The sequence below is a fragment of the Chamaea fasciata genome, unplaced genomic scaffold (assembly GCF_029207755.1).
Source record: "Chamaea fasciata isolate MVZ Bird 193981 ecotype frontalis unplaced genomic scaffold, bChaFas1.0.hap1 SCAF_13, whole genome shotgun sequence".
NCBI classification, from domain to species: Eukaryota; Metazoa; Chordata; class Aves; order Passeriformes; family Sylviidae; genus Chamaea; species Chamaea fasciata.
The window spans coordinates 11,615,920-11,642,382 of record NW_027094098.1 but is presented as its reverse complement, the minus strand read 5'-3'; the positions used below and the strand labels follow the sequence as shown (position 1 = coordinate 11,642,382).

The 26,463-nt window shown below is 42.9% G+C and overlaps 1 protein-coding gene across 1 annotated transcript in view; it reads right to left on the bottom strand.

Moving 5' to 3' along the window:
* Positions 1 to 26,463, bottom strand: part of SETD5 (SET domain containing 5) — a 66,069-nt gene that overhangs the window by 3,074 nt on the left and 36,532 nt on the right. Inside the window, exons 9-22 of the mRNA XM_066195687.1 lie at positions 22,670 to 22,818; positions 22,238 to 22,355; positions 21,709 to 21,818; positions 21,177 to 21,423; positions 20,906 to 20,986; positions 18,374 to 18,658; positions 17,216 to 17,536; positions 16,478 to 16,720; positions 13,028 to 13,157; positions 11,574 to 11,827; positions 9,150 to 9,206; positions 7,258 to 7,722; positions 5,293 to 5,579; positions 2,481 to 2,614 (exon numbers count right to left, since the gene is read on the bottom strand). Of these exons, the coding sequence (XP_066051784.1) occupies positions 2,481 to 2,614; positions 5,293 to 5,579; positions 7,258 to 7,722; positions 9,150 to 9,206; positions 11,574 to 11,827; positions 13,028 to 13,157; positions 16,478 to 16,720; positions 17,216 to 17,536; positions 18,374 to 18,658; positions 20,906 to 20,986; positions 21,177 to 21,423; positions 21,709 to 21,818; positions 22,238 to 22,355; positions 22,670 to 22,818 (2,881 nt within the window). The remainder of the gene's footprint in view (positions 1 to 2,480; positions 2,615 to 5,292; positions 5,580 to 7,257; positions 7,723 to 9,149; positions 9,207 to 11,573; positions 11,828 to 13,027; positions 13,158 to 16,477; positions 16,721 to 17,215; positions 17,537 to 18,373; positions 18,659 to 20,905; positions 20,987 to 21,176; positions 21,424 to 21,708; positions 21,819 to 22,237; positions 22,356 to 22,669; positions 22,819 to 26,463) is intronic.

Genomic DNA, 26,463 nt, shown 5'->3' with positions numbered 1-26,463 from the left:
CTGTGCTGCCATTTTGGGGACTATGGTTTACAAGCCAACTGAGCTGCTACAAACAGAGATACTCCTGGAACTCAGAAATGCCTGTTTTTCTAACAGGCCAAGATGATGCAAATGCTTTGAGGTTTGAAGAGCACCGGCAGCATACAGCACACATTGATCCACCTCGGATATGTAAGAGACCAAGAGGAATAAAATGCTTCCTGACAGAGTAAGCCTTTCTTGCACTTCAAGGGTGGGTGAGCTTCTTGTCCTACCATATCACTGAACTTGACCTGAGGTAGGCAAGAAGTACATAGTGCAGTGACACAGCCACTGTGCCAACTGTGTGCTTCAGCTGCTACCCCTGTAACCAAGGCTGGTGATCCTGCTTTCTGCAAGAGGGGTGAAGCTGCTGGGACTAGATGATTTCACATCAGAGTTCTCCTGCAGACTAATGAGACAGAGCTGTTTATCTGCAGCATCTCTGGGATTCTCAGCAGCCACGTTTGAAATGCCTTGGTGAAACAGTGCTGGTATTAGTATCAAATTTATATGACAGATGTGTCTCAGTCATGAAACAGGACACGCTGCCTCAGTCTGCTCTGTACTTCTGCCAGACAAGTCTGGCTTTGCCCCAACTGCACTGGCACAAGCATCAGTGCCAGTAGTGCCCGTGGTTCTACTGCCATTGTCCCCTCTGTGCTACACCACAGTGCTGGCTTAGCTAACAAGGATCTGGATGTAGCTCTTGTCTGTTCTTGATGCTCAGAAATTCCCTCAGGCCACAGGCCTGCACAGAGACCGGGGCGTGAAGCTTCCAGCATGTGTCCTGTGCCACCTTCCATTTCTGAAATGCCATTGATGCAGCAAGGGACTGTTTGGTGACATTCCAAGTACTGCAGAATGGCAAAATTCAGAAGTTTAGGGTATGTTTTGTTAAAAAGTCACGCACAGAAGAGCTGTTCAATCCAGAGATCGTTGTGATTAACAGAATCACAAGAGATCCAAAGTAAGAGAATCACAAGAAATCTGTAGATTTCTGGAAGAAATAAAGGTTTCTTAAAAGGTTGGGCACACCAGCAGAGCTGTGCAATTTACTGGCAGTGCCTGTTCCCAGAAAGAAACCTTGACGAGTTAGAGACTACTGAAAGACTAAATTACAAAGGGTAAGTAAACTATGACCTTCCTGAATTTGCTTTATGTAAATTTAAAAGCTAGAGCCAACATTTTTCTCCCCCATTCTCAATACCTGCACAAGGGAAGGACATGAATAACTGCTTTTCTTGGCTCTACTGGCCTGTGTCAACCTAAAGCATATATGAAGTGACAGGTTTTGCTGAGAGCAGCTGCAGTTCTCAGAAGCGTGCAATGCACACAAATTCCATTTCATTGCTACATGCCTCATCAGCAAACCCCCCAACTTTGGGATTTTTTAGTTCCTGTTAATATTATCAGTTACAGTACCAAGTGAAAATGTGCATCTTCATAACTCCTCCAGGTGCTACCAGGAACAGCAGGGACTCAGCCACCCATTTGTTTCACTAAGAAGCAGTGCAGCAACTGGGGGAGGGGAAGTGGCTCAAAGAATCTAAACAAGAATCTAAACAAGCTGCTGAAGAAACTGCCAGAGCAAGCAAAAGAAGAAAAAATGTACTTTGCTGTGCTAGGATGAAGGAGACAAGATGACTTTTGTCAGCTGCAGTATTAGGTTTTCACAACTGTGATGGGGTTTATGTAACAAGAAAGAATTTAGCACTGCAGATGAAAGTTTAACTCCATCCTAATTCTAAGGTGACACTGAAGAGCCAGAGCTGTACAGGTACACTGGGCAAAGACCTGTTCCAAGAACCAGGATTTTGCCTACCCTTCTAAAAAAAAACCAAGAAAGCCACTTCCGCTGGTATGGGAAAGAGAGGGAAAAGACTCCCAGTGGGGTCCCATGAAACTCTGACATATTTGATAAGGAAGAGGTCTTCCTCTCAAGACTAGATGAAGAAAAAGCACTGAAAAAAATGTGCTTCGGTATGGAAAACCAGAACTCCAAATCAGAAGTCAATTTTCAAAGCTGGTCTCAAACACACCTTACTGCAGTTGGGGAAGAGTCTGATTTGGAATGAAGGAAATACATACTTGCCCTAAACTGCTCAGAAACAAGGCAATACACCTGTCTGAATGTTTACCCAATGACCATTAAATGACAGCCCTGTCATAGCATAGGAGGTGCTAACCCATCTGTCCAAGGATAAAGAAGCTGTCCTTGTCGGAGTCAAGGTGCAGGCAGCCTTGAATTTAATCCCTGGAAAAAATCTAGAGCTCTTCCAGGTCTAATAAAAGAGGAATACAGGCTCAAGCAATATTTGAATAACAGGGAAGTTTGGTTTGCAGAAGGCAGCTTTGATGTTAAAGATGAAGGTACAGCTAACCAACTTCACAGACAACTTGACAAAGTTATCCAAGCACATAATTTCCCAAGCAAACGTCCCAAAGTTTCACCGTCTTACCTGCATCTCTCTCAAGAGCACTGTCCTGGGTAGGGGAGGATTCGTGTCTCTGGGACACTTTTGCACCGCTCCGCAGCACCTTCTCCAGCATCCCGCGGCCCTCCCGCAGCCTCTCCACTGACGTCGGGACCATCCTGCAACAAAACCCCAGGAACAGCTGAGGACTGTTGTGACATAGCTGAGAGCAATGTGACCAATGCACAGGGGATCAGAGACCACCAGTTCTTTAGATAGATGAGGAACAAACTTCTGAACTGTTTTGCTATGTAAAAAACCTCCAATAGGATTTCAGACTGCTGGTCCCTGCTATCATGACGCCATTGCCCTCAGAACACCAAATCTTTAATCAAAAACATGGTATAAGCATCCAGTTCAGCAAATCACCTGGTTACAGAAAAACTGTTTTGAGATTCAACACTTTTTTTAAAATCCTGGTATTGGCTTAAGATTAACTGCAGTTATTTTGCATAATTACGTTCACTCAAACTAAGCAGAAGTAAACTCAATACCCTTATGATAATACAGTGCCACGACAATACAGTTGGATACTGCAATATTCCTGAGCAGGCTAGCTGGCCCATTTTGCTCACTAATGCCACTTTGTCCTGTTTAACTCTCTTGTCCTGTGAAAACTCTCCACTCAAGATTAATGCTAGATATTGTTCCATTTTATAAGTGTCTTGTCTAAGGGTGAAAAAGAGGTGAAGTGGCTTTCCTAATGCCAAACTGTTGAAGAAAAGCAGAGTTACAGACAAACCCCAGCTCCCTGGGTCAACACTTCATCTACCACACAGAGGACTACCCAAAATCTCTTTGGAAATACGTCTTTTAACCTATAGACAGCATCACCATGACCATGGATTTACAATGCCTTTACTCTGGACACTGATGAATTTGTGCCTTAAAAATGCCTGAATTTAAATATTTAGATTATATTAAATGCATTGCAAATAATGCAAACATGCAGATTAACTGCATATTAACTGATTTCTGTATTTAACTTTTGTTAAGATATATTGAAAACTGTGATTCCCATTGGGGTTTTTTATTATTTTGTTTGCTTGGAGGCTTGTTTTCTGCAAGGCTGGGTTTACTAGGCAGCAGCACATCTGTTTGCATTGTGATGGCTTTATCCTGGCAACTGAAATGGACAAACTGTTGGGTTTCTTTTATGAAAGCTATTCTCAATTATTGCAGAATTCAGCAAAAATTTGGAAAACTATACACACTATGGCATGGAATTTTAGTTCCCACCAATTTCTTCTCTTCCTAATATTATTGTAAATGTCTGGAAACGTATCTGATATATAAGCACACGGAGTGAAAGATGAAACTGGGTCACTTTACCTCAGTAACAGGTTCAAATATAATTTTTAAAAGTAAAAGGTATGTTTGTCAGCTGTGCCCATTAAAGCACAGAAACCCAAGAATTTTAAAGGCAGCAAATCTGCTTAGTCCCATTTTAAAACGTATCAGCATGGTTTCAACTTTATATCCAGTGTTCCTTAACAATAGGATCTTTATTCCCACACAATACTTACTCCTGAAACCATGTGGGAAACTGAAGCCAGAGCAGGACCTGCTGAGGGAGCAGCAGATGAAGCTCATATAACATAAAAGATGGTACTAAAGCAAGGATGCCACACTGACACCTCACCCTGAACTAGTTTTAGTTCATTCAGCTGGTTGGCTTTTTTCCTGCTCTTTTACAGGCAGGAGGAAGTAGCACAGGAGGAGAATGACATGGGCTATTACCACTTTTATAGAATATTTGAAAATAAAATAATGATGATAAACTAATCATTAGCAGATGGCCTCAGCTGTGGCCAGTCTCAGTATCTGACAGAAGGTCATCTGGTAGACAGAAAACGGTCAGAGAGGTGAAAGACAAATTGTTTCTATTAAACTCAGCTTGAAAAGTGATGGGAAAAGGAAGGAAACAGATCTATTACTCCTCCAAATTCACCCAAATGGTTTCAACACAAACTTTGTACTTCTCACTGCCCTCAGCACTGCTCTGAATCTTTCCTCATGCCACCCCCCTGACATTACCTGAGCAGTGACCCAACCATCTATGTGGACATCAGCATCAGGAAAGGGAGATGTGTGTGTCTGTCTGTGCCTTTCTGTTGGTGCTGTGCATGACCAGAACCTGACTCCAGCTCAGCAGAGCTCCAGCCAGCAGAACCTCCCAGCCAACACTGGCACTATAATGCCACACCCGGCAGTTCAGTTCAAAACTTCACGGTTTGGACCAGGTTCAAACGTTTTTGAAGACTTTTCCCTTATCAAAACTCTCATGGTAACCGTGATAAAGGTGGTTTGTCCATCCCATAGGCACACCACTGAGCAGTCTCGCAAATTAGCAAAGCTGGAGTTGTTGCACAGTCTCTGCTTCTCACATGCAAAGTTACAGAGGCCTGTGGGCTTTCCTTCAACAGGAGTGGACTGAGTATCATTCATGTCCAAAAAGAGTGAAGGTTCAACAAACAAAGACCTGGATTAGACTTTCATTGCCTGGGCAAGACATTACAACCACCAAAGCCTCAAACGGGAACTGGTGGAAGAGGAACAACTGCTTAAATTTGTACCTTTCAAGACAGATTTTTGAAATCTAAACCAAGATCTAAAAGACAGGCTGAGGAAAGTGCTGGTATCCTTCACAGTTGTTTAGTAATTATGAAAGAGAACAATACCAAGACACCCAAATGAATCCATCTCACTGCACATATTGTTATGGAAATGCCCCCTGGGGAGTTTGGTCCTTCCTCGTGGAGCAATCTCAGCCTTGCTTGAAAGGAGTAACACTCACCACCTACTGCTGATGCTCTCCTGGGATTTACTGAGCGATGATGAGGAACTACAGCCCCTCGAGTCTGGTGGGCTGATGTCCTCTACGTGAGGCAGGGAGGGATGAGAAGGGGAGAAGCCACTTTGTGGGGAGGATGGAGTTCGCGCTGTGGAGCCTGACAGGCCATTCCCGTCCGCGTCAGTGCCGGAGCCGCCGCTGCTCTGCCGGGTGGGGGTCCCTGCGCCGCGCCCGGAATCGCCGCCCTCCTTGGCCTCCTGTTTCCGCTTGCGGTACTCGAGGAGCGACACCTGGGGGGAAACACTGCCATCAGTCAGGGAACACAGAGGACCAGGACAGCGGGAGGAACAGGCCCACACACCGTCCAAAAAAATCTTCCAGGTCTGCAGGTAAAACTTGAAAAGGCATATTGGGATTATAAACTCTTGCTGGATCTGCAGGCACTCCAGAAAAGAACCAAGAGGTGCAAATTCAGACTGCCATGATCACCCACCTTTTACTTTTTAAGACCAATACATCAGAAGTAACATCCAACTTGTTTGCTCCTCTAACCACCTGGATTTTCACATTACTTCAGGAGATGCATATTCAAGCAACAAGCTCCTATAACCTCCCTGCTCTCAAAAATCTCCATGCACACTCTCTGGTTCATGACATTATGTAATTTCTTTTCAGTATCTATACATCCCCAAAACATGTAAGAGTCTTCTTCACAGAACTGGTATCTTCAGTGCCCAGTTCATGCATACTAGTTCAGCCACATTAACACTAAAAGCTTGGTGAAGCCTTGCACAGAATTTTAACTTGCTTAGAGCAGCTTCCTGCTATAAAGGCATTGCAAACTTCCAGCACCACCACCAAAACAAACTGCTTGTAGCCAAGGTAGAACGTGTTTTGGGCAAAGCAGTCTCAGATTTGTCAATGACACCAACCAAAGATAAAGCAGCCTCAGAATACAAGGTCAGCAGAACCAAAAAGACACAAGTATTTCCAGCTGAGCACTTACCTTTCAGTGCCTTCCCTCAGAGTTATTATGAGGTAAGAGACATAAAGGACTCACAGAAGGCAGCTCTGCTGAAGAATTTATCAGCTATGACTCAATGCCCATACAGAAGGCTTTATGATGCTAAAATATTGAACAGGGTATTTCCAAAAGAAACTCAACACATGAAGGTTTTAAGTTAAATGTAATTTTAAAAGAAAAACCAAAGAAAAAAAAAATCAAGAGACTCCAGAAATGGAAAGGAAATAAGATATTCCATCCAGCTGGACCCTTATACAAGTGATCTGAGTTACCACACTTGCCATTAAAAAAAAATCCAAGCACAGGAAAAGGCACTGATATTTGTCCCATGAGAACCCAATTTTTTCACAGCACTACCTTGACTTAACATTTTACCTCAGTTTTAGTCCCATGAGGGTCACTGGCCTGCTGTAAGAAACCAGTATGTACTTGCTTTTGTTGAACTATATTCCTGTGCTTTTAGTCTCAAAGAGCTAAAACTTAATTAGCCTTCATCTCACCTTTGTTGCAATGTTATGGAAATGTTCTAATATGGTCTAGTAAACAGCCTATGTTTTCTTTTGAAACCTTAGACCCTCTTTCCTAGTAAGGACCCTTTTCATCCTGATAAACAACACCTCCACCAGCTGTACAGCTGCACTGTGTTATTGCTCTGGGTCTTGTCTCAGTTTAACAACTGTTAATGGAAGCTGCCAGCATCCTGCTCTTTTTACTGTGATCCCAGAAGGGGTATTTGCATTGTGGTGTCTTTTTTCCCCACTTCTCACATCAAAATCTTGCCTAAAGGGTACCTCTCCCTCTTGTAACAACTGTTTCCACCCAGGCACTGCATGCCTGGATAATTTGCACAGACTCTCTGTTCCCCCCGTAAGTCTTTGCAGGAACCTGAGTGGAAACTGTAAACAACATGGAGATCTAAGAATTTCTTTTACAGGAGTACTTGCCTTCTTCCTTTGTGGCGGATTCTGGGGAGCAGCTCTGGTGCCTTCAGAAGCCCTCTCGCCGCAGGGGGACATGGATCCATGCACAGTCTCTTTGAGCAGCCCTGACTCGTGTCTGCTGAAATACCCTTCAGCAGGAGAGCTGCAGGATCCTGCTTCTGAGTTCACTGGCTTCCTCTCTCCCAAAGGAGGAGAGCCCCGCAACAACCCATCCACACGTGGCATAGCGTTCAGTGGGGAGAAGGCATACATTAAATTAAACTCTGTCCGAAAAGCCTGATCAGAGCTTCGTAGCAGCATCTGTGCTTCCCCACTTTTCCCTGGGAAGTTCATCTCTGAAGCAGAGTTTATGGAGGATTGTGGAGCCACATCAGAGGATGCAAAGCTGAGCAGCGACGGCCGTTCCTGGCAGGTGTTTGCACTGGAATCCAGGTACCCACCCTTCAAATCCTCGGATCGGAGGCAGACCTGGAAAATCCGAGAAGGATATAGGAGCGGGGTGGGTAGTCAGGAAGAGGGTCAAGCAAGGGTAGGGAGAGAAATTTTAGCAGAAAACCTTCTGTACAATGCTAGCTTCCTTTTTTTCCCCGTTCCTTTCTGATTACCCCTTTGGTTTTTACCTGCACTGTTCTGCTCGTTCCACAGAGGAATGACTGAGACTAAACAATGATCAGTTCAGCTGTCCAATATGGGATGACCTTTCCCCTTCAGCAGTCTTTCTGCAGCAAGAGGATGAAGCTCAACACTATCCTCAGGCAGTTAATGAATTAAACTCAGCATTCTCAATTGCCTCATACATCCCCAAGTTGATGTTAACACAGAGCAGTAGCCAGGAGAGAACAGAACAGACCTGCTGTCCTTCTGCTGTTTTATTAGCCAAGTTCTTGCCTGTCACAAGTCAGCCACTACTAACTCCCTAACAATAAAATACCCAGGACCTCTAAGCCATTTGTTTTCACTTATTGTGAGCTTTGGAAATCTCTAACAATACTACATTCATTTAATTTTTACTGCATTTTTACATTTTACGATTTCCAACAAAACCACAATGGCATCATCTTTGTGCTGTCAGAGTTTGTGGGGCACTAGGCAATGATACAACAGTATATTCATTTATCTACTTAAAGTGCCAAAAACCCTCCAGGGCACCAGAATAATCATCTCCTTCACCACATTAATATGTCAGGATCTCAGACAGTGAGTATAACTGACATGATTTTATCCTCTTTGCAGGACTACAGTGCAGAGGGAAAAACACAGCAGCACCAGGCACCAGCTCTGCCCTCCTGCTGTCGCTGAGAACATTTCCCCTGCTGTATTACAGCTCCAAGTAATCCACCACGTTGGAGATGAGCATGTATTTTCTACTATGAAGCAGTCACTGAGCAAGATAGTTCATCTCCTCTTTTACAACAGGTCAGGGTAAGCAAAATACTACTTTTTAGCATCTCCTCAACATTTTCAGTCTGCAGGTGAGTAGGTAGTAAGTGCTGAAGAGAGCAGGTCAGGTGCATCACTGTGTGCTCATAAGTCAAAACTAGTGGTGAATGCTTTCCCTTCCCCAGCAGTCATTTGACTACTACTCAGTAAATTTCACAGACCACTCATGGGCTGGGCTGAGTCTGAAATTGGTGATGGTATTTCCAGGGTCGCCAAATCTCTTGCCTGCACCTCAGCAGCTGAGACATATTGAGTCTTTGCACTGTTTCCCACCAGGGTTAACAAGCAAATCAAATTCCAGTCTTCAATTTGTTTGTTTTGTTGTGATAACCCTGAAAACTCTCCTCAGCCTTACTGTGACTAAAGCTCCACCCTTATTCCCAGTGCCTGCACACTCCTCCCTCCCCTCCCAGCACACACAGCCCACACACTCCCCACTCAGGTGCCATAGCTACCTCAGGTGACATGGACTCGGGCCTATGCACAGGGGAGCTCTCAGGGGAGGACACGTTCTAGAGGAGGGAAAAGCATCTAGTTATTCATCTGCTTCAAAAGTCAAGAGGCAATTACAACGTACAAAAGCACACAGGTTAACAATGGCTATTCTGAACAACTATCCCAAGAACTGGCCCCAGCCTGGACAGCATCATGGTTGGTTAAGTAGTTTCTAAAGCTTCCTAGAAGTACAGATAGGACTGGGTTACTGCATCTCATGATGCAACTTAGTACCCAAAACAGAGCACACGAATGTTAAGAAAAGCAGCAGCTAACTCTTTGTATTTCTGATGCTGTCAGACAGGCTTTGCTCCATGAAGCATAGAGAAAGACACTTACGATTTTTAGTTTGAGAACATGGGAGAGAAGAAAAGCCTGGTTTAGCTCAGAAAGTAAACTAAGATCCCCCTTAGATGACATTAAGATGACCTTCCATAGACATGTACTATAAAACAAACATGTCTCTTTCAATGCACAGTGGGCCACCTTTCCAGCTCAAGTCAGGAGAAGAGGTGTGAGCAGGCAGCTTTATGAAATGTTGCATCATGTGAGCACCTATCCTTGAAGGCAGTGTATGCATGTGACAGCATGGTTAAGGGCTCTTCCCAAGCACTTCTCTTTCCATGCTACTGAGCAGGCCTAAAATAGAATCAGAGAGGCAAGATTCCCAGAGTTATGTTGCTGTGAGAGAAATATAGCAGGAGTCACCTGCTTTCTGCAAAGTAGAAAACCTCAGAGAACTGAGGAATCTCAGAAATTTCTTAACAAAAAGTTCTGACAAACTCCACAAAAAAGCAAAGGCATGTCATCGTGCTTCTGGCCGCTGTTATGAATATGGAGGGGCCAAGCATCCTCTAAATTGTTCTCACTCTGAAAAGATCACAAAACTGAGTCTGAAAAACCTCAACCTGTAAAAACCTGACAAACAGAGCTTCAGAAGTTTGTGATACATGTTTTATAGAGAGCAGCTAAGAAATCAGTCAAGAAGGAAGTTTCTTAAAAGCCTTCAAAAAATGTATTTCCCAGCAAGATAAGATGGCAAGTCACAACTTCTGCTTCCTTGAGGAAGCTTGTGAATGATGGAAGAATTTTTCTGTTGCTCTCTCCTCACAGTGCCACAGGTTTATACATGTGGAGATGCATTCACTCATTGAAACTTTGGCCCAGTGAGTTAAGATTCTTTTCAAGAGGGAAAAAAGTAAAAGGCAAGTAAGTTATAGATACCAAGCGAAATCAAGGCTAACTAACACTAAGGTGGGACAGGAAAGGAGTGATTAGACTGTGGAGGTTCATGGCAACACTGCCCTGAGCTGTCTCCTCAACCACTGCAAGGGTAAGGATTGTGTCCAGTAAAGCTCTTTCTGTCTGAAACAGTCCTTCATCTCTCTCTCCTCAATGCTCCACAATCTTCGCTGCTAAACTCCACAGAGCTGCCTCTCAAGAAGCTTACAAGAAAGGGCTCTCAACAAAAATAATCAAAGCACACTAAGCTGAAAGTACCACAAAGGAATATTTGTCCTGTTGCAAAACAGATGAGGGATTCCTGCAGGATAGTCAGTCCCTAGTATGGAACAGACCATCACTGCACCATCTTTTAATGGTTCTAACTGGCACAGTACGAGCAGCTGGCCTGAAGTCTTCTGTGACCTTTTTTTAATGAAAATATGCAACACTAAAAAAATAAAACTAAACCTGCAAACAGCATGATCTATTTACAGGCACAGAGTGGAGGGTCCTGACTGGATGAAGACTGGTGACTGTCCCACAGAGTTCAGAGCAATGGAAACCACCTACACAGCTTGCTCATTAATTCTCCTAATTTTCGCAGAAGGAAACTATCAAGAAATCCAAGGCATTAAGGCAATTTTCTTCTACTCAGTTCACTTAAAGAAAACCAAAGAATATAGTGGAAGACAATGTGAAGTATTGCTACCATACTCTGGATTACTGAAAGCTGTTTGGGGAAAGAGGAGTCAAGGATGTCTAACAGCCTCTGAGAAATGGAATACCTGTACTCTCTGGAAGTGGCAGGGATTGAAAACCCCACTGGCACAGAGATCTGAAGTGGGGGAGATGATTAAAGATTGCTGAAAAACCTGAGAAATTTAGGAGCTACTCTGCAGAAATAGAGAAAAAGATAAGACTAATGTCACTGATAGCTACAATGTGAGGGGAGGCTGGGCTGTAGCAAAGTTTGACATTTCACAGAGCAGGAGATCCATCCAGAAATGAAGCAGAAGGGAAAGGCAGCAGTGCTCTTGAGGCTGAGACTGTGATGCTGCTCAGGAATACATCCTCAGAAAGGAAGGCATCCCTAGTGCCACCTCTGCTGCAAATATTGCTGTTCTTTCCTTTTTAGCCCAGCCAGTCCCGGGCAGATTTACCTCGAACTGTAGTGGAGTATTGCAGCGGCTGGCAGCCAGGGAGGGGATGGGTGAGAACATGATGCCGTAACCATTGCGAGTCTCCTCCTCCCCGGGCAGCGATGAGCACGGCGTGGCCAGCTGTGGGCTCGCGGCGCCGGGGACCGAAGGGACGGGAGGCGGGGGGGTGACAGGAGACAGCGGCCGCAGCAACTTCTTCACGTTTTGCTCCATCAGGTAGCGAGACTTCCATTTCTTCAGGGGACTCAGCAAGTCTGAAACACAAACTGAGCTGAGGATACGGCTGAACCATTGACCACGAGCAAATCACATGTTGTCTTCTTCCCCCTACTCCCAGCCCAAATGAAGCCCAGGAGTCTTCAATGCAACTACAAAAGACTCCTAAAAATGAAGTACCTCTGAATTACTTCTAAATCAATGTCTAGATACTGGTAATGGAACAATATATAGTCAGGAACATGCAGTGAACAAGGAAAGCAAATATTTCAACTAGAAGCAATCACAAGAGGGAGCTAGGGGAAAGGAAAATGAAAGGTTAAAAAGAGGAGAGGAAAATAGAGGGAGAGGTCACAGGACATGTCATTGTGATTCTTACAAACAAATCAGAGACAGCTCAGTTAGTGTACCTGAACCTAATAATTCCCTATAGGCTATATCAATACAGCCCAAGCACATTTCCACTTCCACAAAGGACTAAAGCCTTTCCTTCAGGCCTACCTCTCTTCAAAATAATAATCTATTTAATGCTTAGTTTAAAAAGAACCCAAAACCAAATCACCAGTAAATTCTACAGGTTAGGTCTTGCTCGAGACGTATATTTATTGGTTCTGGTGTTCTGTTTATTTCCTATTCATCTAACCTTTCAATAATCGAATTTGTATTATCAGTGTAATGTCTAGCTTCCTGTCTGTCATCCCTGGAAAACTGATCCCTGACTGGGCTGATCTTCACTCTCTTTCACTGTAAATTCAAACACAATATTTAACCATTCTTCTGCTGTACTCACAGATTTTAGCTTCTCCATCCTTGAGATGTACCTAATCATTTATTACACACGTGCCTGTAAGACTTTGCTACAATCTTCCTACAGTCGGCAGGTATCTTGTTGTCCTTCTAAAAGCATCTTGCTGAAAAGAGGTGATCCTGGGCTCTCTTCATTTAACACCCCTCCCTTCTGTTGTATAAGACATCCCAGAGCACTGAGATTGATAATGCTATATTAAGTGATTATCATTTCACAGGAAAATACTGAGAAACTTTACAGATGCTCAAGATAGAATAGGTCTGCAGAAATTTGAATGAACAGTTAAAGCAACGTCCTCGCCTCCTCATAAGCAGTGCCATCAGGCAGCAGGACACATTAAGATGCCACTTGCATAGCTGCCTTTGGTATTCAGCAACCTCCCCAGTCTGACTCCAGTGCCCACGCTGCCCTGCTGGTGCTGAGCACTTACCTGGGTCATCTTTGCAGATGCTGGAGGAGCTGCTGTTCTCATTGCTTTGGTATAGACACTGGGTTCTGTTCTCTTGTGGAGCTGGTGAGGTCTGAGTCATCCCCTCTTCCAGGGCTTGTTTGATCCAGCGCTGAAACAGAACGAGACTGCATAAACGTGAAACTCCTCGGGTACTTTCTCTGCAATCCTGCAGGATGCACCCCAACTTGTGTGGAGCAGGGCAGGCTGCTCAGAACCTGGTGCTACCTTGCCGGCGTGTGCTCAGGGGGGAGTGTTAGAACACGACTGTCAGCACTGGGCCCGCCACCTACTGTGGTAAGGCTGTGCCCTTCCTGACATGGGAATCAGTCAGTAAGAGAGATTACAAGTAAAGAGCAAATTATAATTATAAAAATGCAGGATAGTGGCACCTAAAACTATTAAAACAATAATAATTTAAAGGAAAAGGGACACAAATGTAATGAACTATCTACAACCACTGATTTTTGCAAAAAAACTGTTTCCTGACTAGGAGAGCAAATTTGAGAGAAAAAAAAAATCTGATTAAAATGCAAGCAGCAGTTTTCAAGGAGGGTAAACAAAGAAAAGAATAATAAAAGCAAATCTCTTCTTCAGCTACTAATAAAAAAGGTAAGTCACAGTAGCCTTCTGAACATGGACTGTTAAGAATGTTTCACATCTCACACAAGCCAACATGAACTGAAGTCTCAGCAAATCAGCTGCTGCAGTGGGTCTGCTAGCCCTGTATCTTGATACAAACTGACTCCTGATGGCAGGCAGGAACCTTTGCTTATTCTACTATAAAGGTAACTGCCACAATATAAGGGAAAACACTCAGGTGACCCAGTGAAATGATAGCAAACTGCAGAAAAAAAGCAAACAGCAATTTTCATTTGTGTAGTTTACCCAGGGGACTCACTTTACCAGACTCTTCTTGTCCTAGAGAGGTTTAAAATTGTACTTTTACCTTTTAGCAATCCACAGTTCATCTGCATGCCAGCAATGTGTATCCTATTAGAGATACACGTGTGTCTTATGACTCCTCAAAGCTATCGTGAAAGTACATCACAAACTCAGTGGGCACAATCCTCAAAGTGAAAACTTCAATGCGAGGATGAAGAGCAGGTGACAGGATCTATTTTGATGGCCTTCACTACTGTACAGCAGACGCTTCTTCTCTGTTCAAATGTAACTCAAGGGATTCCACTGTGGCCACCAGCAAAAGGGAGAAGTGCCAGCCAGTCTGGAGCACCTCTACCTCAAACGTGGCATCTGATCTGACAGCCAAGTCACTGCACAGTGTGTGATTAACGTGAGAGCAGGTTACAGTTCAGTTTCCTTGCGAGGTTCAGACACTGCCATGCTTTGGATGCAAACTGACATCATCAGCTGAGTTTTTTGGCACAGTTCTCAGTAGTTTAAGGATGAGGCCTGCTGACAATCCAAGAAAATATGTGATCTATTTCGACAGCCTTTATAAATCAGCCTCCTTGGCTGAGTAGTCAAAAGTAGACAAGACACAGATCAGGTCTTGAGAGAGCGTATCATTAAGTTCTGGACCTTTTCTAGACCTCAGCTGGCTAAAAAGGAGGTGTTCCCTGTAAGTTTTCTAAACATTCCTGAACATGAGAAGCAGGTTTCTACGTCTCCAGACTGTTAAAACCACAAAATCCTAAAAAGCATTTTCCAAGAAAAAGCCTGGGATCTCCTACAAAATGGATGAAACCCCTCACTAGAACACATAACAATTATTTACATTAAAAAAGTAGAAATCTAACAAATTATTTCTGTAACATCTGTTCTGGACACAGCACCTTTCAGTACTTTATTAACTATTTAATGGAATAGGCAGGGTATTTAAGTTTTCAGATTAAGAAACAAGAATGCTCGATGACACCATTAATAATTTTCCAACAAGTTGGGAAATGGATAGGGAAAACACAACACAGCACAGGCTAGAACAATCACTTCTACTATTACAGGCTACAAAATTAATGGGTTGTTCTAACAAACATACAAAATCATGAACTCAACATGAGTTTAAATCAACCCGTCAAAGAAAACTCAGTCATACTGGGATGCACAAAATGGGTACAGGTTAGAAGTCACAAAGCAACTTTTCTGCTTTGAAAGTGCCCCAGCTGCAACACGATATCCAGTCTTGGACACAACTTCAAGGAAGGTGTGGACTAAATGGAAGTCATCCATAGTGAGACTAGTCCACTCCCTGCCCAGCAGTGAGAATTATCATTTGACTAAAAAAGGGTCAAATGCAGCAACAGATTGGAAGACTTGTTCCACGACAACAGTTTTCCCTCAATTTTGAGCTTGCTGGCCAGTTGTACAGCAACTGCACTGAGCACAGAACTCCAAATAACTCTGCCAGCTTTGCTCTGGATGTTTCTCTCTTCCCTGGGGCTCAAAGACACTGTTAAGATTCAAAAGAAGCTCAAACCTTGCAGATCTCAGCTTAAAGACGCATGAGGAGGTTGCCCAGGCACACAGAAACAGAAAAGGTGTTGTCATACATCTATATACGAACCATGAAGAGCTTTATCTACAAAGGAAATACTGAAGAGACTGTTAGGGCATGACAACAGATTGGCTGAAGGTGGAAAACAGTAAAGGCCAAAGGCTCTCTCTGGAAAAATACCCTCAAACACAGGAAGGCAAAGAAACCAGGACATGGTACCTGAAAGCCACCAAGACAGGGAGAGCAGAGAAGATTTCTGGTATAATTGTTCTCAGGTAATCACACAGGAACTTGAAAGTCTCTGAGCAAAACCAACAAGCAACAGGGAAGATGGATTCCGATACAAATCTGACTGAGTGAACTACCCTGCCTTCCCTGCAGATGGGTAAATACTGGCTTTTACTGGTCAGCTCTGGAGGAACCAAATCCTTAGCTGGGCCTGGCTCAGGCTTCCTGCATGGCCTCCAGTACCTGTTGTAGATAGGCAGTCTGTGATGCCAAACAAAGAGCTGTGGACTTGTTCTTGTGAACAGGCAAATTCAAAGCTTTTAAACCACAAAGGCTCTCCAAAGACAATGGATCTTAACTGAGGCACTTGATTCTTGAGGTCCTCTGCAACACTGTCCTATCTCCACAATGCCAACCATCCTCTGACTGTGAAAGCAGTGATGTAACAGTTTCTAAGAGAAGCAATCAACACTTTGAATTGTGTATGCTGGATAATAAACAGCCACTGCAGATCTGAAAGTGTATGCTTTTAAAAGGGCAGTCACAGAACAGTTGTTCTACCATGGCAAAAGGCAAGGATGAAAACTGAACTCTGGCAAGGAGGTCAGCAGTCATAGCCTGGACACTGCATCAACACATTAGCTCAGCAGGAATACATGGAAATGAACTCCAAAAGGACACAACAACTTTACAAGGGGGCCAGTAAGATGAGTATACATCGTGTAAAGGTAAAACACGAGCAAACATACCTTCTTACAGGAGCTGTAAATGCCATCCAACAGAAACGGCCTCCGACGTCTCTCAGGGTTGAAAGGCGAACCAAAGCGAATGTAGTGTTTAGGTGTGGTACAAATCAGCGGGGAGTGCACGAGACCTGGCAACATATTTAGGGTAGTTGCCAAAACTGTTGGGTCTGTAGTAATGCGCAGAGGACACTCAATTGGACACTCCTGCTTTTCTGCCTTGTCATTCAGCCACTCGGTAACAAGGTACTGAAGGAGGAAACACATACTTCAGTGCAACCAGGACAGGTGAAGAAGAAAAGGCAATATGGCACAATGGTGTATGGAAAGCAATGCTCAGGTCAGCCCACATGCTAAAACTCTCCTTCTCAACAGGAAGGACTTCCTGTGTCAAACTCAATTCTCACCTGTTGGAGACAACCCAGTGTCACACAAGTAGCTCGATTTTACGCTCCATTCATCTTATTAGAAGATTCTCCAAAAACTTGATCACCCTGTTCAAAACTAGTTTCTAGACACAGAACTAAATGTATTAATAGCTAATTCATGCCTAGTATGTGGCAGCTGCCTGCTAGCTTCTGCAAATTTTCCTCCTTTTCACCTTTATCCTAGCTTGTACATGACACTTGTAATCACATTCCTTCCTGGTCTTTGATTCTAAGCTGAAAGTTAACCTCTTTGCTGCATCCCAAATGAATACATGCCATCCTGCCATCCCAACCTTGAGCACTTGATCCTATTTACCTTTTTCGTTTTGGGGTACTTTACTGCAGCTCGATTAGACTGGGATCCTGTAGCCAGGATAGCAGTTGGGTCCGATCCTGTCAACTGTCTGCCTTCTCCTGGCCCTTCCACATTGCTGACATCTGTTGTGGTTACCAAGCTGGCAGTGCTTCCTTCCTCTGGGACAGCCTGTGTGAGTTCAGCTTGCTGGGAACTGGCTTGTTTCTGCCTTCTCAGTCTTTGTGCTGAACTGGTCCGGTATCGAGAGAAGCGACTTTTTGGTCGAGGCCTGGAGGGTTTTGCTGGAGCTGGCTTAGTCACTGTTTTTTCGGGGACAGCATCCTACAAAATAAACTGTCATTAGTCTGAGCACCTCTAAGAGTATTCCTTTTCTCTGCATACAGGATCGAAAATTGAGATTTATTTATTGACACTACCTGACTCTCAAAATCTTGTTGGACTCTGTGTTGGTTCATAAGATGGCCTTGGGGACCCTTCAACACTGGCACATTATCGTTTTGTCTTCTGCATTCTTAAAGGACAAAACATGGGTCTTTAGGAAGAAAGCAGCAATAGGAAACTTGCTGCTTGTCTCAAGGTAACTGCTCTTACTTCTGACCTGAGCTGACAGGGAGCACTCCAGGCAAGTGTCTGAGCCCTGCCATGAAATGGGAACACATGCATCCAAAGTAGACTGCGTCAAAAAAAAAACCCAAACAAAAAGAAAAGAACTTTCCATCACTGCACTTATGCATCCAACTTAAGCTCACACCAGTACAGAAAGGGTTCACCTGGAGAAGGAGCTGGACTTGTTCAGCCCAGAGAGGACTGAGGGGGATGTAACAGCAGTCTTCTACAAACAGCCTGAAGCCACTAAGAAGATGCAGTGGTGCATCAATGGACATACACTGAAATGAGAGGTTGAGACTGGATACATGGCAAATTTTTTTCAACCTAACAGTCATGAATTGGAAAAGGTGCAATCTCCATCCCTGAAGATTTTCAAGAGAAGACTGGGTAAAACACTGGCCAGCCTGGTCTAGCTTCAGAGCTGTCTCTACCTAACTCAGAATGGACTAGAGAGCCCACAAAGCTCCTCCCCACCTGAACGATCTTATGATCAGAAATGCTGCAGCTGAGTTTTGTACAAGATAGCAAACAGTTCTATCTTCATCTTACCGCTGCTTGTGAGGACCGTCGTGTGTTCACCCCAGTACTGCTGGTACTGTTAGAAACAGGAGGAGGAGGAGGAGGAGGAGGAGGAGGAGGAGCACTCAGTGCAGAACTTCCATCTTCAGTTTCAGGAGTCTCTGTTTTCACTTCTTCCAGCTCAGGAGCTTCAGAATTGACGTTGATTTCAGCATCAGTGCTGTTGCGGTCTGATGGTTGCTCTCGTCTCCTCTTTCTCTTTTCTAAGTTCTCAAACATGTGCATGATGGCTTCTACCTTCCTGTCTTCCCGGGACTATAACACAAGAGCAAACTGAAGTAAGCATGGTAAATTATGCACATAAACAAGGCAAGAACAGATATGGGAAGCAGCACAAAGAGAACAACTGCCAAATAGCAATGACAAAAGCCAGACAGGGGACAGAAAGAAGCAGTTCTTATCAGTTATTTGCATTTTTCAATATGGCAAATTTCCCAGAACAACAACATAATCATGTGTTTGTAGCGCAAGTAGAAGAACTCGACTTTGTTCTTAAATAGGACCACTTAGATACTACTGCGTTATATTTATAAAACAGCCACAAGGAAATGCATAATTTTGAAGAATTAAAAACCGTAAGAAAGCATAAGTAGAGTGAAGAGATGACTTGGAAACAAACAGAGCTATTTGCTAACGACCAAATGTCAGAACCAAACAGAAGCCAGAGGAAATAGAAGAAGTGATTCAGTAATTTGCAGCAAGTGTAATACACCACACAAACTGATTAAAATGTTTCAGATTCATTTGTTTTGCAGCAAGACTGTCAGAAGATGACCCAGCTCAAAAACAAAAGCTCTGGTCTAAGCAGCTTACATAGTGGATAAGAAAAACAGAACATGAGAGAATAGAGAGGCAAAACAAGTCAATTTATTAGGTACACAGAAAGGACAGGAAATCTTATCACCTGGCTGTGTCAGAAATAATTGGTAATTATGCATGTAAAAAGCTCAGTACAATAATGTTGCAGTGACTGGCAAGCATCAAGTGGGTTTTAATAAGTGGGGTCAAGTGTCTTTTGAGATTTATCATGGAGAGAGTATCTTGAAGCCCATGGCCTGGCCTTTACAGTTTTCTGGTAAAAAATATCACACACACACAAGAATAGAGAGACTGGGGAAACTACAGATAAGGGTATTTACCTGATGCCAAGTATAGAAAACTGAATCGCCTTAAAGCAGATTAACTGGTGCAACCTACAGGAACAGGGCTTACAGGCTGATGAGAAACTAACACTTCACTTAGGCTTACTGAACTATTCTGTCCCAAAAAGAGATCAGCCTGCCTGCATTAAAATGAAATCTTCCCTCCAAGCTTTAAGTCCAGTCCTTGGCTCTCCAAGTTGCTGCACTATCTTAACATTTAAAGCATTCTCAGGAAATTTACACTTCGCAGATCTGTATCCCTGATTAGAGGAAGGCAGGTGATTATGATACTGGTGAGCAAAGAAAAACAGGGAATTCCTAGCTTCAATACATTTGTTGGCTGGTAAAAGAATAGGAGCAATTTTTCTGTTTTTCTTCCTTGAGTTTCTGGTTGGTTGGTTAATTGTGTATTTGCATTTTTTAATTTTTTTTTTTTATTTTTCTCTTTATTTAAATTAATGACTTAAGAGCCAGAACAGCTCTATTCACATGCATAAAACATTCTAATCCCGGCAGGAATCCCAGGAGCCGTAAGCAACACAAGATAAAAAACACCAGCTCTACTCAGTAAAGATGAAGGCTAAAAAAGGACTGTATTATCAAAGATCCCAGAGCACTAAGATGTATTTTGATCAAGAAGACTGCTTAAGACAACAATAATTTGGAAACACAGAGATTTCCTAAGTAAGTGCCAATAGTACTGTTGGTGGTGTACCCATTACTAACTTTTGCAACTTGATTCTACCCTTTACCCACATGGCAACATGTTTATGAAACCATACACTGAACAGATACCTGCTTACAACTCTAACCCAGCAAAAACAATCAAGTTTTAAGAAAAATCAGGTTCTCGTTCACAGTATGATCGAATTGAAGATATCCCTGTTCACTGAGGGGTGTAGGATGAGGTGACCTTTGATAGTCCCTTCCAACTCAAACTATGCTATGATTCTATATAGTGCCATAAATTCTTTTACTGGCAATAAGGAAGGGCAGCAGGAACATAAAAAAGGTCCAATTACCTTTTTGGAATCTGGTGCTGATGGTCTTGCTAAAGGTGTGTTTTAGACTACAGAACAGCCCCGAAAGCAACAGTTAAACCTTTCAATGAGGAAGCAAATCTATAGTGTGTCTCCTAATCTGCAGCACGCTAACATAAATCCTGTGACTGGAAGTCAACCAAGCCTGGGTGGTTTTTTACTCTGCCTTTTTTTTTTTTCCCTGTTGGTAATCAAATTACTGAAAATCAGTAACAGATGGGATTTATGCTCAAACAAGTGAAATAACCAACAGGACTTGTTGGTCACTGCATGAAACAAATCCTAAAGAGGGCGATACCCAGACAGAGAAAAGTACTTGCCCGTCTGCTCTGGACCAAGGCTCCCTGTTCATCTACAGGCTCCTCTTTCTCCCCTTCTTGTTTCTCCTCCTTCTCTGGCACCTGAGAGAGAAACCCAGATTTAGTAGCCCAGGACTGTTTTGAAGTTACCAAGACTTCTATGGTAATTTAAGGTGCTAAAGGTTAAAAAAAAGGCTTCCTGCAGTTTCTGTTCTGAAGATTCCAATGCTATTGAATCAGGCTCCTGCAGCATTGAAAGGTAATGTATGTAATTAGGGGCCAAAGATTTTACCTCATTGTCACTGACTGCTGCAGGACCCTCGGGAACTTCCTCAGTTTGCTGACTGCTGTTCTCATCGGACGCAATGCTCTGCTGTTCCATTTCTAGCTCCTTTCGACGGGCCTTTCGCCGGCGCGTTTCTGCCCCAATCAGTGTGCCTAAAACAGGTGGAGGTAGGTGTTCTGCAGCATTTGGGCTACGTTTCTGCACAGGGCAATTCCGGTTCCCCTTGTGACACGCACAGTCCACTTTATAATTGCTGCTCCAAAACACAAACATAATTCGTGTCACTCTTCATTTCTCAACCCGTGCACAGAGACATTCAATACATCTCCTACTAAACATCTCACCACGTGCCAAAGCAAGGACAGCAGGCTACCTTATGGCCTCTATTGTAGAATATGCCAGCAGAACTGGACAGAATAGCCGGGAAATGCAATTCAGTAGAAAACGGAGCAATATGTAGAATGCGAGGAAAGGGCTGGAGGAAGATGTCCAGTCCAGGAGGGCAGTGGAGAGCTCCCGGGCGAGGTGAAGGACTCACCAGATGTTGTACTCATAGTCAAAGGCGATGGTAACCTCTGTGTCCTTGGCAATGGTGGCAACAGCATAGATGCACAGGTGGATCATCCCATCAGCAATCACATGACGAACCTTGTTAAACAAAGTAAAAAGAAACTGAGGTCTCCCCAGGCTGCATTTCCTACTTCCAAGACAGAAACCTCCTTTTGCAAAGTAGCTCTTATTCTACTCTATGAATACTTACACCAAATTCTCCACAGAGAAAAGCCTGCTTCACTGCTCTTGTCTCATACTGTGCTTCTCCACTTACAACTACTACCACCTGCTTACCCTCAGTACCACTGTGCAGCCAAAGCAAAGACATAAAGGAAATCTTCCTTTTCTTAAACTTCCCTCATGTTCCCAAACTGTCTCATATTCCAAGTATAAACCATCAAACAAGCAAGAGACACAGGAAATTTACCACATTTAGTGCATTTTAAGGTAGGCAAAGCACTAAGCTCGTGTAAAACATGTATTTGCAATTACAGTGATGATGAAGAGAGATTTACCTCTGCGTTTGGAGTGCAGGACCGCCTGATGAACCTGGCATCATTACCAAAGGTGCGGGCATCAACACACATCTCAACACCATTGAACTTGGAGTAGAACAGCACAAAGGGATATGGCCTGGAGAAGCAACAGAACATCTCAATCCCAAAATACCCAATTCCTACAGCACTGTTGTTAACAGGTATCTCTCACTTCACTGGAAGCAGCACTTCCATCAGCACTACTGCTCTGGGGGCTTATGTACTTCCCAACAATTTAAAAGATCTATTTCAGAGGGTTTGGTCCATAAGCAGAGCATCAAGCTGAGGTGATATATTTGATTTCCCATTTCTATGGAAGGCACGGCTGACAGGACCCTGTAAGTGAGCACTATCCCACAGAGACACCTGTGCCACGATGCTCTCATACCAATCATTTCATAGTACTCTTACTTTTTGAAGAAATGCCCATTGACCTCGAATTGCTGTCGTAACATAACTTTCCCTCGATACTCAATTATAAGGGTATCTAGTGCCAAGTCTCTCGCTGCCCTCAGGATCTTCCGGTGCTTCTGAACCCGAGTCACCCTTCCCAGCTGCAGCTGTAACAAAAACCAGAGCAAAAGGGGAAAATTTGAACCAAAGGCCTCTAACTCATAAAGAATATTTTACCTACATAAAAAGAAAAAATATTCTAATAGCAACACAAAGAAATTCTGCCAAGTGAATATATTATTCATTTTGTAACAAATTGGTGATGACCAATAACCTTGATAATATTTATCAAAAGCAAACAGTATTTATTCCTTTCCTTCAACAACAGTCTGATAAATCTATTAGACCGAATATTTCAGTCTTGCAGCTAGGAGGCATAACCAGACCTGTCATTTGCTACTAACTGGGAATTGCTTTACAATTATGGCCATTTTCACAGCCAGAATAATTCAGATCTTCCCTAAATTGTGGGTTGTCACACATTCAGAGGAAAAAATGCAAGCTTTTCCTTCTCCAGAGGATGGCAAATTCCAGCAAACAGGCCAAAGACTTAAGTTGGCATTTCCATCTCCATCCAGAAACCTCTCGATGTATCTCTGCTCAGCTAATGCTGTTGATTTTTTTTTTAAGATGAGGAAATAAATTTTTAATGAAGTAAAGACAGTTCATTAAAACATATGTTAAACTCTACAGCTCTATTACAGTGGATTTTCACAACAATGCATCTTGACAGCATGAAACCACAATATTCTTTAAGTACAGACATCCAAAAATGACATATTTTATGGAATACTGGAAGGGATGTTATAAGCACTAGGGTATAGGAAAGACTATTCTATAAAAACAAAGTACTTTTCTTACATAACAGATGAAACCTCTCTGCAAGTAAAGATTATGTGAAGATGACTGGCTGCCTCACCACCAGTGATGTGCCTCTTCCTTCCTTCATAAGCATTCTATTCACTGCTCCTAAGGGCTCAGTTTTGATACTTTTCCAGAGTGAATTGAAACATAAGTGTTCTGACTTGAGCAATAATGATAGTCATGTATCTAAATTAGGAGTGAACCACAAAATTTTACTGAGAGTAAGTTCACAACTTTTCCTGAGAGAACTCTCATTAGAAACAGCTACTGAGCACTCTGCTGAAATGGACAAAAATTAGTTTAAGGGGCTCAGCCTGAATAATGACAGAACACATGACATTCTAACCTTGTGGAAATAAAAGTTAATGTCAAAAGGCAGTACTCAGCACTGGGAACCCAGCAAAAGCCTCGTACTGAGCACACGAAAATACTGAACCACAGATTTTTTAAACCATTTTTTTCTGTGATCTTGTATCTCTTCTGTATAAAACCTCCTCAGGAAAATGACTTGTTGCATCTACAAGACATTATACTGCAGATCTTGGATGAGCTAGTAAAGTAAGATCTATTTGTTGACTTCTCTCACTCAGATCCAGGATAAAGACAGCTTTATAAAAATATTTACTTGAAACCTATTCAGATGGGAGTAACGATCCAGAGCTCCTCTTAAGATACAACCCAGTGCTACATTTGTCATGCCTATGGGGTTTATCTGTCTTATACCACTCTATCTGCCAGCAATTGGGAAAACCTGGATATATGTACTGGAGACTCTGAAGAGCCTTGTAGGGTGTTCATCTCTTCAGGTCTTGGGTCCTGACAGAAGCTCACACAGGATTCCCTAAGTCCACTCAAGAGGCATAACAGAAACATGTTATTTCCACACTAAGAAGCCACACAGTTTGTCCTGATTTCCAATCAACAAACCCACAATATGAGCGAACTGTAGGATGAGACTGTTTACATGACACGGAGTAGTGGCTAAATTACTTTTAGCACTTTGTACTATCCAACGGCGGCAACAAAGAAGACGTAAATGGGACCAGATTTCCTAGTGTATGATGGAAGATAAGAAGAAAGTATCTCAAGTTATTAGATAAATTAGGACCCAGTGTGTCTAATTCTGTTTCTATTTATTTCTAAAAAACTGATTTGTTTTCACACTTTCTCACCTAAGCTGGCCCTACACAGGAGGGTTGAACCAGATGACCTTCAGTGGTTCCCAAACGAAACTGTTCCACTACTCTAAGAGTATAATGAGATCATATCTTTCAGAGATGCAAGATAATGTCTGGTAGCCTTCACTCTCACCTTTGCCCCGTGACTGACTTGTATTACTCTTCACCTCATGCCAGGAAACAGCTTGGGGAATAGAGGTGGGATAAGGTGGGGTGGTCAGAGGAGGAGAAAGTCCCTGCAGGAAAGAGAAGTTCTGCATCTGTAGAACTTATTTATCTGAGTTTGGTGAAACAGGAATGATCTCACAGCTCTTCTAGTAAGACACAGCTCAGCTTGTTTTCATTTTCTGAATTTAGAAATATGAAGCGGATTAGCTGCCATGCTTTCATGTGTGAAAAGAACAAATGATTTTATTCATGTCACAGGCTAGGGACTGCTGACTGCTAATCAGCCAAAACTGTTCTGATATGTTTGCAGAGCAACATCTGCATAATACTCAGTGGCTTTATTTTATAAAGGCCCTTTTGCTCTTCACTTCAGAATGTGAAATCAGTCAGGGGTTTGAGCTCAAGTCAGCAATTATCAGAGGCAACAAAGGGCAAATGCTAACCCTGGGTTTGGTTTGGCAACAGTCAGGAAAGTGATTCACAGCTTTCAGTTTGTCAAGCAACTGGTAGTAGCCAGGACGAAGATGATTTTATTCCTCACACTAAACAGCTTCATATTTTCACAACTTTCCCTTTGCATCATGACGACAGCTGAGAACTGGTTTATCATAAAATCACAGAATCATTTAGGTTAGAAAATCCCTCTAAGATCAAGTTCAACTGTTAACCTGCCACTGTCCAGTCCATCCCTAAGCCATATCCCTTAGTGTCACATCCACAAATCTTTTAAATACCTCCAGGAATACTGACTCCACCACTTCCCCAAGCAGCCTGTTCCAGTTTGGTAAATCTTCTGGGTAAAAAAAAAAAAAACAAAACAAAACAAAAACAAAAAACAAACCCAAAACCTAATATCTAATGTAAACCTACCCTGGTAGAGGGAGACACCTGAGACCATTTCCTCTTGTCTTAACCAAAATATTCCAGTGAACAAAATCCCGTATGCTCCATGTGTAGCTCTTAAACCAACTTTCTCTACTCTTCCTGGTTTGAGGAAGCTTTTAGGTCACATCTCAATCTCTTTTAAGTATATACTTGCATCGCTGTTGACCTAAGTCAAATTACTCTCTGAACTATTAAGAGTATGCAGGGCATATAAAACATTATTTTTATTCCTTTCTCCTCTCTCCAGAGTCTTCATGGTCAAAGAAAGCAGCAACAATATTTCTACATAGCTGGCAAATGTATATTGGCACAGCCTCCTGATTTTTTCCTAGTTCAAAGTGCCTATTTTCCCTTATCTCACAGAAAAGGTATTTTTGTGTTCAATAATGATACCTAGTTAATAGACAACTGATGCAAACCAAGAAGCCTTCTCAGTTTGCCTACCAAAGATGAGACAAATGAGCGAAACAAAAATAGAACTCAGTGCATGAGAGCACGTGCTCCACACCTATGCAGGTGCCCTTCTCACAACACTCCACAGCCACCTCCTGAGCAGAAACAACAGAACATAGGAGCTGACAAGCAGCAACCCAGGACAGCCACCTGTTTTTTCCTCAGTGCCCAAGGAAAACTACAAAGCCACAAAGTCCCCTGACA